The sequence below is a fragment of the Elgaria multicarinata genome, chromosome 5 (genome assembly GCF_023053635.1).
Source record: "Elgaria multicarinata webbii isolate HBS135686 ecotype San Diego chromosome 5, rElgMul1.1.pri, whole genome shotgun sequence".
Classification (NCBI taxonomy): domain Eukaryota; kingdom Metazoa; phylum Chordata; class Lepidosauria; order Squamata; family Anguidae; genus Elgaria; species Elgaria multicarinata.
The window spans coordinates 8,154,535-8,170,720 of NC_086175.1; the positions used below are offsets into that span (position 1 = coordinate 8,154,535).

Below are 16,186 nucleotides of genomic sequence, written 5' to 3' on the forward strand. Positions count from 1 at the left end.
TGAGGTTATAAATAGGAGTCATGAGAAAATATTGTTTGCCATAATTTGAAGCCACTGTGGGGTTTTTTTTTTGCATGAAGTGCATTTAATAGTGTTACTACTTGAGTTATCATTCCTCACTGAATAGAGATATCCAGGACAGACTTGAGCTGTCCAAATACTTCAGAAGAAGCTTGACATTTTGGCACTAACTTCCAGCCATCTCAATATCTCTAATGGACTTTAAAATCATAAAAGGCTGCACAGCTGCTGTTTTCTACCTGAGCTCCACCCTGAAGAAAAAGTGGAAGTAGGCATTAGGCTCATACAGTCCTTCTACCATTTCCATTGTGCGGAGAAGTTAACCCCCCTCGGGGACCCCAAGTTCAAATAAAAATGGAGTCATGTATGGCATAAGCCTCCCACAATCTGGGTGTTTGTTTCTTCCATAGCGGAAGGTGGGAGAAAGTTGGTAGAAGCAGTGCATGAACGGAAAACTTCCCTTTCCTGTGAATTCTCCTTCTACTTATTTGCTAGACATTGGTCCAAACACTTGGAAAGAAACAATGAAGAAAACTGGGAAAGCACTTGCTGGCAGTGAGTTTTGAGCTTATGCTCCTTTTCCCAGTATGTACAATTTCCCATCTGATAAGACATGTAGAAGTAAACCCCTACATTCTTTATTTCTGGCATGTGTAGTGCAGGTGCCTGATCAGATAGCACATTCTAGGCAGAGTGGCATATGCAAGCCAAAGGTTTTGGTACTGTGCCCATTGTATGCGCGGTCTGCATGCCAGACCAAATTGACCTGTCTTCCTGCGAACATTCTGGCTTAATTTGACACTGTTTTTAACGATTGTAACAGTATTTCTATGGTACACAACAATGAAGACAAAAATTATAGATTGTTTTGGATAAACCAGTATAAATTGAGGAAAACTAGAATTCAAATTTACCCTTTCCAGTTTTTCAGGAACTAATTCTTCCTTGGGACCACTAGTTTCCTCCTCTTCCTCATCTCGTTTCTTCTTTTGATTCTTCTGCTGCCTCTCTCTTTCTGCATGTTTTCGCTCTTCTTCAAGTTTAGCCTTTTTCTGTGCTCGTCTTTGCTTACTAAGCATTTTCTTAAGTTCTTTGGCGGAAAGGTTTTCTACAGCCAATGGAACATGATTTTTAATGTGAATTTTACAGAAAATGCATCATTAGCTTCAACAAATTGGCTTCAACAACTGTTTAAATACCTGAATTTACTTCTTGTTCTTTGCTTTCATTGGCGAGTGGATTATCATGCAGAGTCAAGTAGATCTCAATTGCTGACCGAGCAGCCTTGAAGTAGAAGGCATGTTTCCTGAGAATGTCTTCCAGTCTCAAGAGGTCAACATAGGCACGTAGTGTCATCTTTCTCATGCAATATGTGTGGAAGTCAAACTGATCATCCGTTATCTCAAAAAAGTGCTTAAACAACAAAGACAAAAAGGACACTGTTTTCATGATGCAGTTTACTTTTGACCATTTTGCTAAGTGTTCAGAGCACAATGTAAAATTGCCTTGAATTTCTGTTTATTTGTTTGTTTTACCTCTTAGCCCAATAAACAGTTCTGGAGAACTCAAAAGCTTGCACAATCTTTTGTGGCATCTTGGTTGGTCCTAATAAAGGTGTTGCTCAGGGGTGAACTTTGGATTTTTTTCCCTCATGAACTAATGCAGCTATTTTTGTTTTTTCTATAGAAGTACCAAGTGCATCTCAACAGGAAAAAAACCTGTCAGCCAGTCTCTTGCTGCACTTTCAACTAGTGGGAGACTCATCAACAAACAGAAACCTATTGGGCCAAGTTTAAGGAGCAAAATCATTCATTCACTCCTTCTTACGATGCATTTATATTACCATACAAATGCAAGGCTGTGAGGGGATTAGTGGCATGGAGTAGCTGAGCAAGTAAGGTCCATTGTAGTCTTTTAGCTCTGCTGTTTAAATCTCTACATTGTTGCTAGGTTTTATGCTGGTTGTACTTTCATACTGTAGTTTTGAGCTTTTTTATTTTATATTGGTTTTTATGCTGTGCTTTTGGGTTTAAATTTTTATGAACTGCCCAGAGAGCTTTGGCTATTGGGAGGTAGAGACATGTAATAAATAAAGTAGCGGTTTGGCATTTTTAAACAGAGCAATCAGATGGTAAATTTTAAAAGCCCCATGTACCTTATGAAAAATGGTAATCAGGAAAAAGCAATCTTGTTTACCTACTTACCCTCTCCACTTCATGGCACTTTTTCAACGCATCTCCATATTTCCCTAATCTCTGAAAAGCTAAAGCACATTCCGTCTGGAACCACATGCACTGCATTTCATTGAGATTCTCCATTGCAGAAGTCCCTTCCTGAAAAGAAAAAAAGTCTTGTGTGGAACCAGTACTTCATTTAACTCCCTCATATAGATGGCAAACCACAAAATATTATATAAAAATACTTTAACAGATAAAACAACTGTTGCAACTCTTTCGATAATTATTGCTTTCTGGATTTTTTATTTTTTTAAAAAATATCTACTTTCCAGGAAAACTGAAATGGCAATATTACACTCAGATAGATAAGGGACTATGGTCATTTTCACTGTAAGAGAGGAGCAAAGGGACTATGGTCATTTTCACTGTAAGAGAGGAGCAAAGGGACTATGGTCATTTTCACTGTAAGAGAGGAGCAAAGATGAGGGAAGTGTTCTGAAGTGACCAAATAATATTTCTCATTTAGTAGCATGCATCACATGCAAATAACTATAAACATGAACTTGCAAAATTGACAACTGACAGCTCAAGAACACAGGGAATTTCAATAGTGAAGGGTCTAACTAAGGGCAGAGATAAATAGAATTGGTTGAACATGTCCTTCTGCATTGTAACATGTATAAGTAATGCAGAAAGAAGCTAATTTTTCCACTATTAACAGCCTTTTCTGCAAGTACCTCCACAACATTGGTCTTAATTTGTTTAAGGGACATGTCCTCCTGTATCAGCGAAAGGGTTACTAAGCTTTTTATGACCTCAATGCAAATTGGAGGGGGGGGGAATGTTGTTATCCTCCTCAGAAAAGGAATTCTACAAAAGTATATTTTGCTATTACGTTACTTTTTAATTATTTTACATGCTTTATATTAACTTTGCTGGTCTGTGACCATAATAAATGAAATGAATGAAATAATCTGACCTACTGCTTGCCTTCAGTGACCAGCACAGTAATACCTTAACACTGCACTGATCCCATTATATTAAAAGGAACTGACTGAGACATCTACAAAATAGAAAAGAACAAATGCCAAAACAACAACAACAACATAAAATTTGGCAATGTGAAAATAAGATTTTAGCAGAGTTAATTTGCCTGAATTGGAAGGTATTTTAAAAAGTCTTACAGTGTAATCCTATACATGTCTACATAAAAGCTCCACTGAATTCAATGAAGGTTAGTTCCAGGTACGGGAGTACAGAATTGCAGTCTTGATCCCCACAGTCTATTTAAGTATTTGTGAACCTTAAATATGGACTTCAGGGTTAGCTAGAGAAAGTAATATTTCTTTAACTACTTGCATTAAGTTTTTTTAAAAGGTACATATGTTCATAGGTAATTCTATGGACATGGGTCATGCATCCATTAAAATCTTCACGGGGTCAGCCCAAAACATTTTAGAAATTAATCACTACTAATACTTAGGCTTAATTGGAAGATCCTGGCCCTGTTCAGATAGCACGGTAAACCCTGGTTATGCCACTAACCCTTTTGCAGCAAATGGTTAGTGAGCATGTTTAAACTGTGGTTATGTAGCCACCATAGGTAGGAATGGCTCACATGACACGCTAAGCCATAATGTTTAGCTCAAAATGCTTAACCACCATGGGTATGTCGTCTGAAAAGGGTCTATATGTCTTGAGATAAAATTTTCCTTATTGGATGTATTTCTGCTATTCTGAAATGTGCCACAAGTCAATAGATAGAATTTTAAAACTAGCAGCCTGAATCTGACAAATGGAATTTTCAAAACAAATACACAATCAAATTCCATTTAAAATATGTATTTCCTACCCTTGTAAACTTGGAACACATTTCCTCTGCGTCCTTCACCATATTTGCTCGTAGCATATACTTTGCACATTTGGAATTGATGAATCTGTCAGCTGTATCCAACGACTGTGCTTCATCCATCCATTTGGCTGCCTCCTTGAGGTTGCCTACATGCTTTTGAGGGAAGAGTTTTATTTTTAATGTAATAGCCAATGACTGATGCATTATGTGCATAATGAAAGTGGTAACATGAAAAAAACTTTTGTTATATTTCAAAATGCTAGGAACATATATTATATCAAAACTTATACTTCAGGATATAGAACATTACAAAACCAGAAAATACTGATAAAACCTAAGAAACAGAACAACTCCATCATGTTTTTCAGAACATATTAGCAGCGACTATTTGGGTCAGGAACATAGATTTTTTTAAACACTGCATAACTCATCTTATACATTAAATATCCCCCTCACACACACACACAAGATCATTTCTCTACTACAAAGTCCAAACATTTCCTGAAGATCAATTTCTTATTAATTTTGTCTGTTCCTTCTCAGTCTGTCACAGAGACCAGACACACAGGTGAACGAAAGGAAATCCAACCAGATTTAGACCGTTAGCCCTTACTATGCTTTATTTATTTGTTTTGAAATAAATTTCTACCAAGAAAACAAATCAAAATATCTTACAATCACAAATAAAACATCATATATATAAATACTTGTTATTGGTGAATAAATATGATATACAGGGTTTTGATCAGAAATGGATTAGGGAATTGGATTGTCCTATTCAGCCTAATCATTGAATAACTGCTTTGGCATCTATATCTGTTGCATCTATGGATATTAGGCTGTGACTTAGTCAGCAAAAACTTTTGTTTCACGTCTACTGGGCACTGCAATGTCTTTTTAATAAGGAATTGTCTAATTTAGCTAATAACTGGTGGCACAAAGCAGGTAATGCTTCTATTTTAAAGGTATGTTTTGGCAATGTCTGGTAGTTGTTTCTTTTTGGGAGATTTATGTACTGGAACAGTCTTTAATTCTTGCTAGAGCACAAGCTCTTTTAAATCAATTTACTTGCTTCGTGAAAATTAATCAATGGTGAGAATAAATGGATTCTCTGTGTCCTCTTGACAGTTAAAAGACTGATATTACAATACTGGAAGGTTAAACGTTCACCTCCTATAATGGAGTAGGTTGACGAACTTCCAACATTTGAATGGGATGCATATAGACACCACCTTCAAATTGATACTTAATTTGGATATCTGGTCTGCTTTTGCTGAAGCCTATATATAACTGCTAGTAAGTTGTATTTTCATATATATGCATTTCATATGTATTAATGGCTATGGATATATATTAGTATATATATATATATATATATATATATATATATATATATATATATAAAAACTTAATATATATGTGAAAACAAATGAAACTCGACTAAAATAATAAAAAGAAATGCATTAAAATGCATTAAAACACAACAGAATAAAAACTATATCCAACCCAACAGACCCATTTACACCCCAAAGGTCTGCTTGAATAAAAAGGTCTTTGCCTGCGGTGGTTACCAAAAATATCCTCTGTTGCGCTGCCACCAAAGACACCTCTGAAAGTGGCGGTCAAAGGCCTCACCTGAGATCTTAAGGCCCAGGCAAGCTTGTATGTGAGAAGGTGGATTTTCAGATAGCCTGGTCCAAACTGTATAGGACTTTGTAGGTCATACTGGCATTTTTAATCATGTCCAGAAACAGACCAGTAGCCAGTGAGGCTGTTGTAACAAAGGTCACATGCTCCCTGGTCAACAGTCTGGCAGCAATATTCTGGATCAGCTGAATTTTCTGAACAGTTTTGAAGGCAGATCCACGTAGAGAATATTTGAATCACAGAATAACAGAGTTGGAAGGGGCCTACAAGGCCATTGAGTCCAACCCCCTGCTCAATGCAGGAATCCACCCTAAAGCATCCCTGACAGATGGTTGTCCAGCTGCCTCTTGAATGCCTCTAGTGTGGGAGAGCCCACAACCTCCCTAGGTAACTGATTCCATTGTCGTACTGCTCTAACAGTCAGGAAGTTTTTCCTGATGTCCAGCTGGAATCTGGCTTCCTTTAACTTGAGCCCATTATTCCGTGTCCTGCACTCTGGGAGGATCGAGAAGAGATCCTGGCCCTCCTCTGTGTGACAACCTTTTAAGTATTTGAAGAGTGCTATCATGTCTCCCCTCAATCTTCTCTTCTCCAGGCTAAACATGCCTAGTTCTTCCAGTCTCTCTTCATAGGGCTTTGTTTCCAGACCCCTGATCATCCTGGTTGCCCTCCTCTGAACACGCTCCAGCTTGTCTGCATCCTTCTTGAATTGTGGAGCCCAGAACTGGACGCAATACTCTAGACGAGGCCTAACCAGGGCCGAATCGAGAGGAACCAGTACCTCACGTGATTTGGAAGCTATACTTCTATTAATGCAGCCCCAAATAGCATTGCCCTTTCTTGCAGCCATATCGCACTGTTGGCTCATATTCAGCTTGCAATCTACAACAATTTCAAGATCCTTCTCCTTTGTAGTATTGCTGAGCCAAGTATCCCCCATCTTGTAACTGTACCTTTGGTTTCTATTTCCTAAATGTAGAACTTGGGATTTATCCCTATTAAATTTCATCCTGTTGTTTTCAGCCCAGCACTCCAGCCTATCAAGATCACTTTGCAGTTCCAGGGTATTAGCTATCCCACCCAATTTGGTGTCATCTGCAAATTTGATCAGCGTTCCCTGCACCTCCTCGTCCAAATCATTAATAAAAATGTTGGAAGAGCACTGGGCCCAGAACTGAGCCCTGCGGTACCCCACTCGTTGCCTCTCCCCAGTTTGAGAAGGTTCCATTGACAAGTACTCTTTGAGTCCGATTCTGTAGCCAACTATGAATCCACCTAATAGTTGTTCCATCCAGCCCACTTTTAGCTAGTTTGTCATGGGGCACAGAATATCATGGGGCACTTTGTCAAAAGCTTTGCTGAAGTCAAGATATATGACATCCACAGCATTCCCACGGTCCACAAGGGAGGTTACCTTATCAAAAAATGAGATCAAATTTGTCTGACAGGACTTGTTCTTGACAAATCCATGTTGGCTTCTAGTGATCACCGCATTGATTTCAAGGTGTTTACAGATTGACTTCTTTATAATCTGCTCCAGAATTTTCCCAGGGATGGATGTCCGACTGACTGGTCTGTAGTTCCCAGGTTCCTCCTTTTTGCCCTTTTTGAAGATAGGGACAACGATAGCCCTCCTCCGGTCGTCCGGCACCTCACCCGTCTTCCATCCCATTTGGACTTCCACAGTAGTCCAAATGGGATGCAACTAAGGCATGCATGACTGTAACCAGATCAGACATCTCTAGGAATGGGCGCAGTTAGTGCACCAGCCTCCGATGTGCAAACATAATCCTGGACACCATTGAAACCTGGGTAAACAGCATGGGAAATAAGATAGAGCTCCAAGGGACACCACAGGCCAATGGCTATGGTGTCAAATAGGAATGTTCCAGCACCATCTTCTGAGATTGCCACTACAAGAAAGACTGGAGCCAACATATAACAATGTCTCCCAGTCCCATCTCAGACAGACACACCCCAGAAGGATACCATGGTCAACGGTATTGAGAGCAGCCGAGAAGTACAGCAGAATCAACAGGGACGCACTCTCCCCAGTCCAGTTCCTGGCATAGATTGCTCCCCAAGGCAACCAAAAGCAGTCTACGTCCCATAACCTGACCTGTAGGCAGGTTGAAATGGATCTAGATAATCCACATCATCCAGAAATCCCTGGAGCATGCTCCTGCACCTCACCAATAATGGAATATCAGAAAACGGCCAGAAATGATCCAATACATACTCTGTCGTAAAAATGTTTTTTATTGTAAAAAAAATACTGAATTCTAGATTTTCTGCAATGTAACTGTTTGGCTTCTGCCGGAGTGTAATTGTGATTTTCAGATTTCACAATACAAAGTGCTATTTTTGAAAACTGTAAGATTGCAGATTTCTCACTTCTTGCTTTGGTTTCTTTTTTGGACTTGTCCTCGAGCTTCTGGAGAAGGGGGGGAGATATCAGTCTACTTGTGTCTGCACCTTTGGAACTGTGGTGTGGAATGGCTATGAGAGCAAAAATGACCCCATGGCCAGTCTCTGTGGGGATCTTGTAAGTGTCCCTTACTCTAGAGTGGCTCTGAGAGAGATGTTTCCTACACCTAACAGGTAAATAGTGAAGATGAGATTCCCAGGAGGATAGGAAAGATGGAAGACCAGGGTGGGCCTTTGTGAATTAAATCTAGAGTTGAGCATCGTCTCACTAAACCCAGGTATATGCTTCCATGTTCCAGACCCCATTTCCAAATGGATAGCCCAGCGTGGCAGAGGGAAACACTTGCATGACGCTGTCAAGGATATTGGCAGGGACAAGACATGCACGCAGCACCCCACCCAGGGATGGGACAAGCACGTCCCGGGGAACATGAAGGCACCGCGATTGTCCCATGCGGCACTGGTTCCCATGAGAATCCCCCGTTGTCCTGGATCACCCCACCATCAGAACAGGAGGAAGACAGCATGGCGCCAAGTGCAGACAGTGGGGGGACCTGGCACAAAGGGGTATTCTTATGGAAACCAGCGCTGCTATTCAATGGGGAGGACACAGAGGGGGTAGGGGGTAGGCAATAGTCAACCCTGTGCTAATAGTCAACTCTACAGATTACTATTTAGATCAGGGGCCCCCAACCCCTGGTCTGTGGACCGGTCCGGGTCCGTGGCCTGTTAGGAACCGGGCCACGCAGGTGAGCTTCTTTCACCCACCCACCCCCACCCCCACCCCAGCATACCTGGGTGCAGGGCGCCATCTCGCCTGCCCAGCCAAAGCAAAGCTAGGATGCTGGGGTGAGTGGCTTTGGAACAGCACGCCTGGCCGGAAGCCGCTCTGGGAGAGCGACTTTCGGGCGTGCCGTTCCAAAGCCGCCCGCCTGTGCCAGCATCCTGGTTTCGCTTCAGCTGGGTGCCCACCCAGCCGAAGCAAAGCCACGCCCCCCCCCCCCACTCCAGCATCTCTCAGAGCCACTGTGGGAGAGTGGCTTCCGGGTGCAGCGCCGCTCCTCCCTCTTGGGGACCAGGCAGGCGCGACCCTGGCCGCCGCTTGCAGGCAGGAGTGGGCCTTGCGCGTGGATGGGCTGGAGGCACATGGCGCCGTCGGCACTCCAAACACGGAGCAGATTGCAGCTTGGGCTGATGCTTGGTGGGAGGAGGAGGGAGGGAGGGTGGCTGCGGCTGGTAAGGAAAGGGGCAGCCCACCCCTTGGCGCCTCCCTAACCCCTCAAACCACCCACCCCCAGTCCGTGGAAAAATGGTCTTCCACAAAACCGGTCCCTGGTGCCAAAAAGGTTGGGGACCACTGATTTAGACGACATGATAATAGCCATCTGTGGAGTTGACTCTTCTGTCGTCTGAACACGGCCAGAAAGTCACCTGGGGATCAACCTCTCCTCCCTCCTCTGGATATAAGCATTTGTCTCATGGGCCTAAAGGAGGCCCTGCTCCCAATGAGGAGAGAATGCTTTTTAAAAGCAATGTATATAATATGTACAAGCCAACTCAGATAACACCATTATCACTATAAGTAAACATTTAGTTAAAGCAGAGATGCTGGATTTTTATATTCCCCTTCTCCTTTGAACTTCTCAAACTTCTTGAGAAAAAACAGCCCCCCAAACACAGGACTATCCACTTCCAGTTCTCTCCTCACTGCCAAATAATTCTGCTTTTGTCACATTTATTTTTATGACCATAGACCCGTATCTGCTTTTGTCCTTTTCATCTATTTTACTTCTTCAGACAGACCATGCTACTTCTATGTTCTGTTCACAGCTTAGCAAATTAGCAGTGCTAAATAATGTTTATTAAAGACAGAGAACCATGCTTTTTCTAACTGTAAAGAAATTAGTTAATCCTGTCATGTGTTGGCCTAGTTAATCTGTTGTGCCTTCTCTTTTTCCCTTTTCCTTACTGCCTTTCGTGCATTTTACTTAGCACAAAAGACTAAGTAATACAAAGAAAAGGATACAAGGCCAGCCCGTTTTCCACCTGATTTCTGCATAGTTGCACATTTCTCTGAGTTTTAAGCAACTGTGAAATTCATATTTTTTTTAAAAAAAAAAGTCAATCTGCAAGGGTGGTAGATAAGCAATGGAAAAGTTCCAGCACCACATAGTACTTCTTGCTGTGTAAGAACAAGGTCTGCTTATAATTAAATAGAACAGAGATTTAAAAGTACACCATTTCCAAGGTTATACAAGCCCCACAAACAAAAACAGAATCTGTAATGCAGACAGGCCCTTGTTATCAGCAATGATAAATTCTGGAGCTAAATCACTGCTCTCTTTCCTCCATTATAGGTTCAGAGGTACTGGCACCATCAGTGTTATTTTCTGTTGTAAGCTATCAGGACCCTCTCAGATATTTCTCTGCCTATCAATTTGGTTATTTTCTAGCTAGCTTTACAGCAACTGTTTTCTTGACAACTCATCTGTAGCCAATCAGTATCTGCTGCCTTGACTTTAGCTTCCTGCATTGTCTCTGGCTTTGCAAAGGTGTCATATGAACGGAGTGCCTCACACCCACCAGCACACGGGCAGCTACATTCTGCACCAGCTGAAGTTTCAGAACTGTCTTCAAAGGCAGCTCCACATACAGTACTCCAGCCTTGGTGTCATTAGTGCATGTCTAACTGAAGCAAGGTCAGTTCTCTCCAGATAGGGCTGCAACTGGCATACCAGTCTAAGCGGGTAAAACGAGACCTGGCAGCCACCTTAGGTTCCCAATTAAGTGTAGAATCCAGGAGGACTCCCAAACTATATACTTGGTCTTTCGGGAGGAGTGTAACTTCATCCAAGATCAGTTGTAAACTTCCATCACAGTACCTCAGTCTTGTCTGGATTAAGTCGCAGCTTGTTCGGTTTCATCCACCCCAAAACTGCTTCCAGACACCAGTTCAAGAGTTCCACAGTCTCCCTGGGATGTGTAGATGGAAACAAGAGGTAGAGCTGAGTATCATCTGCATAGTGATGACACTTCAGCCCAAACCTCCTGATGGCTTTCCCCCAGTAGTTTCATGTAGATGCAAAAAGCATGGGGAACGGGATAGAAAACATGTGGCACCCCAAAGACTAGTGGCTCTGGGGAGGAACAGAACCCCCACATACACCACCTTCTGAGACTGCTCCTCCAGGAAGGACCGGAAACACTTTAACACTGTACCTCCTAAACCCAACCCTGATAAACAATCCAGAAGGATATCACAGTTGATGGTATCAAAAGCTGAGAGGTCCAGACAAAACAACAGGGTTGCCTACATCACTGTCCCAGGTCAATTCCCTGGTATAAGTCACCAAAGCTGTTTCTGTCCCATAATGACAACTGAAACTAGATTGAAATTCATCTAAATATTTAGTACCATCCAACACTGTCTGGAACTGGGAGACCACCATGCATTCCAGAACCTTGCCAAAGAATAGGCTTCAGTCTTCCAAACAGTTTGCCCATGTCCTTAGGCTGCACAAGGTGAAAGGTATCCATAACAACATGACTAGATGGTGCACTAGCCCCATCTATTTCTGACTCTGTCAAAATAATGGCATTGATGTTGGCACAGATAAAAGTGACAAAGAATATCTATCAAATTGGTCACAACAGGCCTTTGAGGGTTCAAGCTGTTGTATTCCAGAGCCTACACCCAAGAGATTTTTTAACTACCCCCCAAAAATGCTCAGGTGAATGGCACTGAGCAGGTGGTGACAGAGAAATAAGATTTCTTTGCTGCCATCACCCAGCGTACAAATGGATTCTTACCTGTATTCAATTGTATTCATTACAAGTCTTCTGCCATTAGCACTGTAGCTGTTGATACTATCCTTTCATTGCCCTCAGCTCCTTGGAATATGAAGGAGTTGATATGTTCAATGGCTGGGTCAAGGATGTTTGGGAGCAAATGTATCAGAAGCCGTGTTTTCCCTCTAATTCCAAGTGGAGACTAGGAGTTCAGAAGGAAAATCCCCAAGAGACCACAGAAATCCATCTGGATTCCCCAGTCTCTTGGGGAAATATGAGTCCCTATAGATCAAGGCTAACCCCCACCCCCCAACATACTCCCTGTCCCCTCTAGTTTAACTTGATGCTGTACCAAGAGACACACTTGGTATCCAGCCAGGTTTCCATGATAAAGCCACTGTCTACTTTAAACATAACTAAGTCTGGATCTTGAAAGAGAGGCTCTGTGCAACAACTCAACAGAAAAAGTCAATCTATCAATTCCTATGAACGATATATATATATTGATTACATATTCTGAATATAGTATATTTAAGACAGTCTTATTACCTTGTAAATTTTTGCTTTTAAATAGAACAACTCTATTAGCGTTGGAGTACTTGCTACTGCAGAATTAATGTAATCCAGGGCCAAAGAAAACTGACCAAGTTTGTCGAAGTGCTGTGCAAGGAAATAACGAACCCAAAGCAGCGTTGTTGGGGGCTCTCGCTCTCCATTTTCTGTAACAACATACACAACATTTCAGAAAACATGGGGAAAACATTTAATTCAGAAGGCATTATTAAAATGCTTACTTCTTTGAAAATCATTAACTTCTCCTTGAAGGTGTTGTTACAATATTTCAGTTACAATTCATAACCACTGAAACTCACCATATGGACTAAACAAGTCACATGTTTTCAAAGAAGCCTCATAACCAGTAACAAGCTCTTGGATTGTAGAAACCTAAAAAGATAGATGACACGTACATTTCTAAATGCTTATTATTATTATTATTATTATTATTATTATTATTATTATTTATTGCATTTTTATACCGCCCAATAGCCGAAGCTCCCTGTTTTTATCACATTACATTCAGGCTTATACATTATCAAGACACAGCACATGACTCATCAAATAAATAGTATTTCTAATCTATTAAAATGAAAACTAAATTTTGCACAATCACAATATTCCTGGAAAAAAATAATCTATACCGTATTTATTCCAATGCAAACTGGGATGTGTGAACATTTAGTTATAAGAAAACACTGGTGCTATTGATATTTTTACTGCAAAGGCAGAGGTAAGGCTCATTTTTTCTTTCCTTCTTTATTTTGCAGTTGCGAAGTATCTGATTTGTTTTATTTTCTTAGCTGTAACTACATTTGCCCACAATTGCACCCAAGGGTGATATTACAATGTATCAGAAATGGCTTTTCTATAGAAACTACGGAGAAATACTCTATAAGAACTTACATAAAAAGAGCCCCGGTGGATCAGACCAAAGGTCCATCTGGTCCTGCATCCTGCATACCACAGTAGTCAACACTCTGGGATGCCCATACGAAGGCCTGGCAAAGGTTTTAATGGGTCATTTTGTATTTGAATATATACGTTGCACTGGAAACTACACGTTCAGGGTCCCAGCCAGCCATGGCCTTTCCCGGATAGACAATTTCATCCACCTTCCACTCAATATTCAGTGGTCAATGAGCATGCTCAGAACCTCATGTTTTGACTCTCCCCCCCTTCTCCTTTAGGAATTTTTTTAAAGGAACTTTTTTTAAAAAAACTTCTGACATTTGCTATTAGTAGATAGGGTAATATAAGCATAAATTCCCAGTGTTTAAACTGACATCATAGAATGTTAAGAAAGATTCTAATTGCTGCGGTGCAAGGATGAGGGAAAGAGAAATGTGCAGGGAGGCATATGGGGAAGGCTCGCATTACGCCACCTCAGAAATTCACAGGAGAGGGTGATCGTCTTTTTATTTGGAAGCTTCTATCTTTCCGGTGCCAGGTTAAGACTTTCCTCTTTGCCCAGGCATATAGCGGCACATATTAATTACCCACATGTTTTAGTTTTTTAAAAAACAGTTTTTAATGCTTTATGTGTGTATGTTCTGTGTTTTAGAATTTTAAATTTTGTATACTTGTTTTAATCTTAATTTTAGAATTTCTGTAAACCGCCCAGAGAGCCCTGGCTATGGGAGCAGTATATAAGTGCAATAAATAAAATAAATAAATAAATAAGTACTCCCATGTAAAATCCTTCCTGCCACTGCAAGGCTTAGCACATTAGGGAGAAAGATTCTGGTGTGTTTTTACAGCTTGTATTAGGCAAGTAGAGTTGGTGTGGGTTTCATATTATTATTATTATTATTTATTTATTTATTTATTTATTTATAAAGCACCATCAATGTACATGGTGCTGTACAGAGTAAAACAGTAAATAGCAAGACCCTGCCGCATAGGCTTACATTCTAATAAAACCATAATAAAACAATAAGGAGGGGAAGAGAATGCAAACAGGCACAGGGTAGGGTAAACAGGCACTGGGTAGGGTAAAACTAACAGTATAAAGTCAGAACAAAATCAAGTTTTAAAAGCTTTAGGAAAAAGAAAAGTTTTTAGCTGAGCTTTAAAAGCTGCGGTTGAACTTGTAGTTCTCAAATGTTCTGGAAGAGCGTTCCAGGCATAAGGGGCAGCAGAAGAAAATGGACGAAGCCGAGCAAGGGAAGTAGAGACCCTTGGGCAGGCGAGAAACATGGCATCAGAGGAGCGAAGAGCACGAGCGGGGCAATAGTGTGAGATGAGAGAGGAGAGATAGGAAGGAGCTAGATAGTGAAAAGCTTTGTAGGTCAACAGGAGAAGTTTATATTGGATTCTGAAGTGAATTGGAAGCCAATGAAGAGATTTCAGAAGTGGAGTTACATGGTCAGAGCGGCGAGCCAAGAAGATGATCTTAGCAGCAGAGTGTTGAACAGAAACCAACGGACTGATGTGAGAAGAAGGAAGGCCAGTGAGAAGAAGGTTGCAGTAGTCCAACCGAGAAATGACCAATACATGAACAAGAGTCTTGGCAGAAGAGACAGACAAAAATGATCGAATCCTGGCAATATTATACAGGAAAAAATGAGACATATCTACTGTCTCGATATGAGGAATAAAGGAGAGCGAGGAATCAAATATAAAGCCAAGACTACGAGCTTCCTTGACTGGAGTAAGCGTAACATCATTGACAGTAAGAGAGAATGAGAGATGAGAAGGTTTAGGAGGAAAAACAAGCAATTCAGTCTTTGCCATATTAAGTTTCAAACGACGATGAAGCAACCAAGCTGAGATATCTGAAAGACATGCCGAGATACGATCGTGAACATCAGGAGAAAGCTCCGGAGATGAAAGATATAATTGTGTATCATCGGCATACAGATGATATTGGAGGCCATGAGATTGAATAAGATTACCCAAGGGCAACATGTATAAAGAAAACAACAACGGGCCAAGGACCGAGCCTTGCGGAACCCCTACTGAAAGGGGAAAAGAAGTAGACGAGCTGCCATTAGCCAACACGCTGAAAGAGCGACCCGCTAGATAGGAGGCAAACCAGTTATAGACAGAGCCACAAAATCCAAGGTCATGAAGGGAATCTAAAAGAAGATCGTGATCAACCGTGTCAAAGGCTGCAGTTAGATCAAGGAGAATAAGAACGGAATAAAGGCCTTTAGACTTGGCAGTAAGAAGATTATTGGTAATCTTAGTAAGGGCTGTTTCAGTGGAATGCAAAGGACGGAATCCAGATTGAAAAGGATCCAGAGCAGAGTTACTAGAAAGAAAATCAAGACAACGAGAGTAGACCACACGCTCCAGGATCTTTGAAACAAACGGCAACAAAGAGACAGGTCGGTAGTTAGACAGAGATAGCCTATCAAGAGTAGGTTTCTTGAGAATAGGAGAGACTGTAGCATGTTTAAAAGCAGAAGGAAATGAACCAGAGGACAGAGAAAAATTAATATGAAGCAAGGAAGGGAGGATAGCAGGGATAAGATTAATAAAGACGCGAGAAAATATCACGTAAATATCACGTAAAACTGCACTACTAAGTTCTTAATATCAACGGTTGTTTCTGTAGAAGTAGAGAGGTTGGCTTTGCAGTAAAAAGAGCAGCCCAAGAGGACCTGAAGGCAAAAGGGGTGGATTATTTTGGTATTATATCTATACCTCACCATAACAATATCATTCTATGTCGATACTTCTGCATATGCAAAACACACACATTCTAAACTTT

General features: G+C 41.1%; 1 protein-coding gene across 3 annotated transcripts in view; it reads right to left on the reverse strand.

Annotated features, from left to right (window-relative positions):
- NAA16 (N-alpha-acetyltransferase 16, NatA auxiliary subunit) overlaps nt 1-16,186 on the reverse strand; it is a 439,249-nt gene that overhangs the window by 391,111 nt on the left and 31,952 nt on the right. For 2 of the 3 annotated variants that reach the window (XR_010025449.1, XM_063125970.1), the window contains exons 10-15: nt 12,786-12,858; nt 12,463-12,632; nt 4,051-4,203; nt 2,226-2,354; nt 1,221-1,434; nt 936-1,129 (exon numbers count right to left, since the gene is read on the reverse strand). Coding sequence is in view for 2 of the 3 variants with exons in the window: in XM_063125970.1 (XP_062982040.1) it covers nt 936-1,129; nt 1,221-1,434; nt 2,226-2,354; nt 4,051-4,203; nt 12,463-12,632; nt 12,786-12,858 (933 nt within the window). In the remaining variant the exon portion in view is untranslated. Of the gene's footprint in view, nt 1-935; nt 1,130-1,220; nt 1,435-2,217; nt 2,355-4,050; nt 4,204-12,462; nt 12,633-12,785; nt 12,859-16,186 lie in introns of those variants that run through there. The other variant, XM_063125971.1, reaches the window with a different exon arrangement.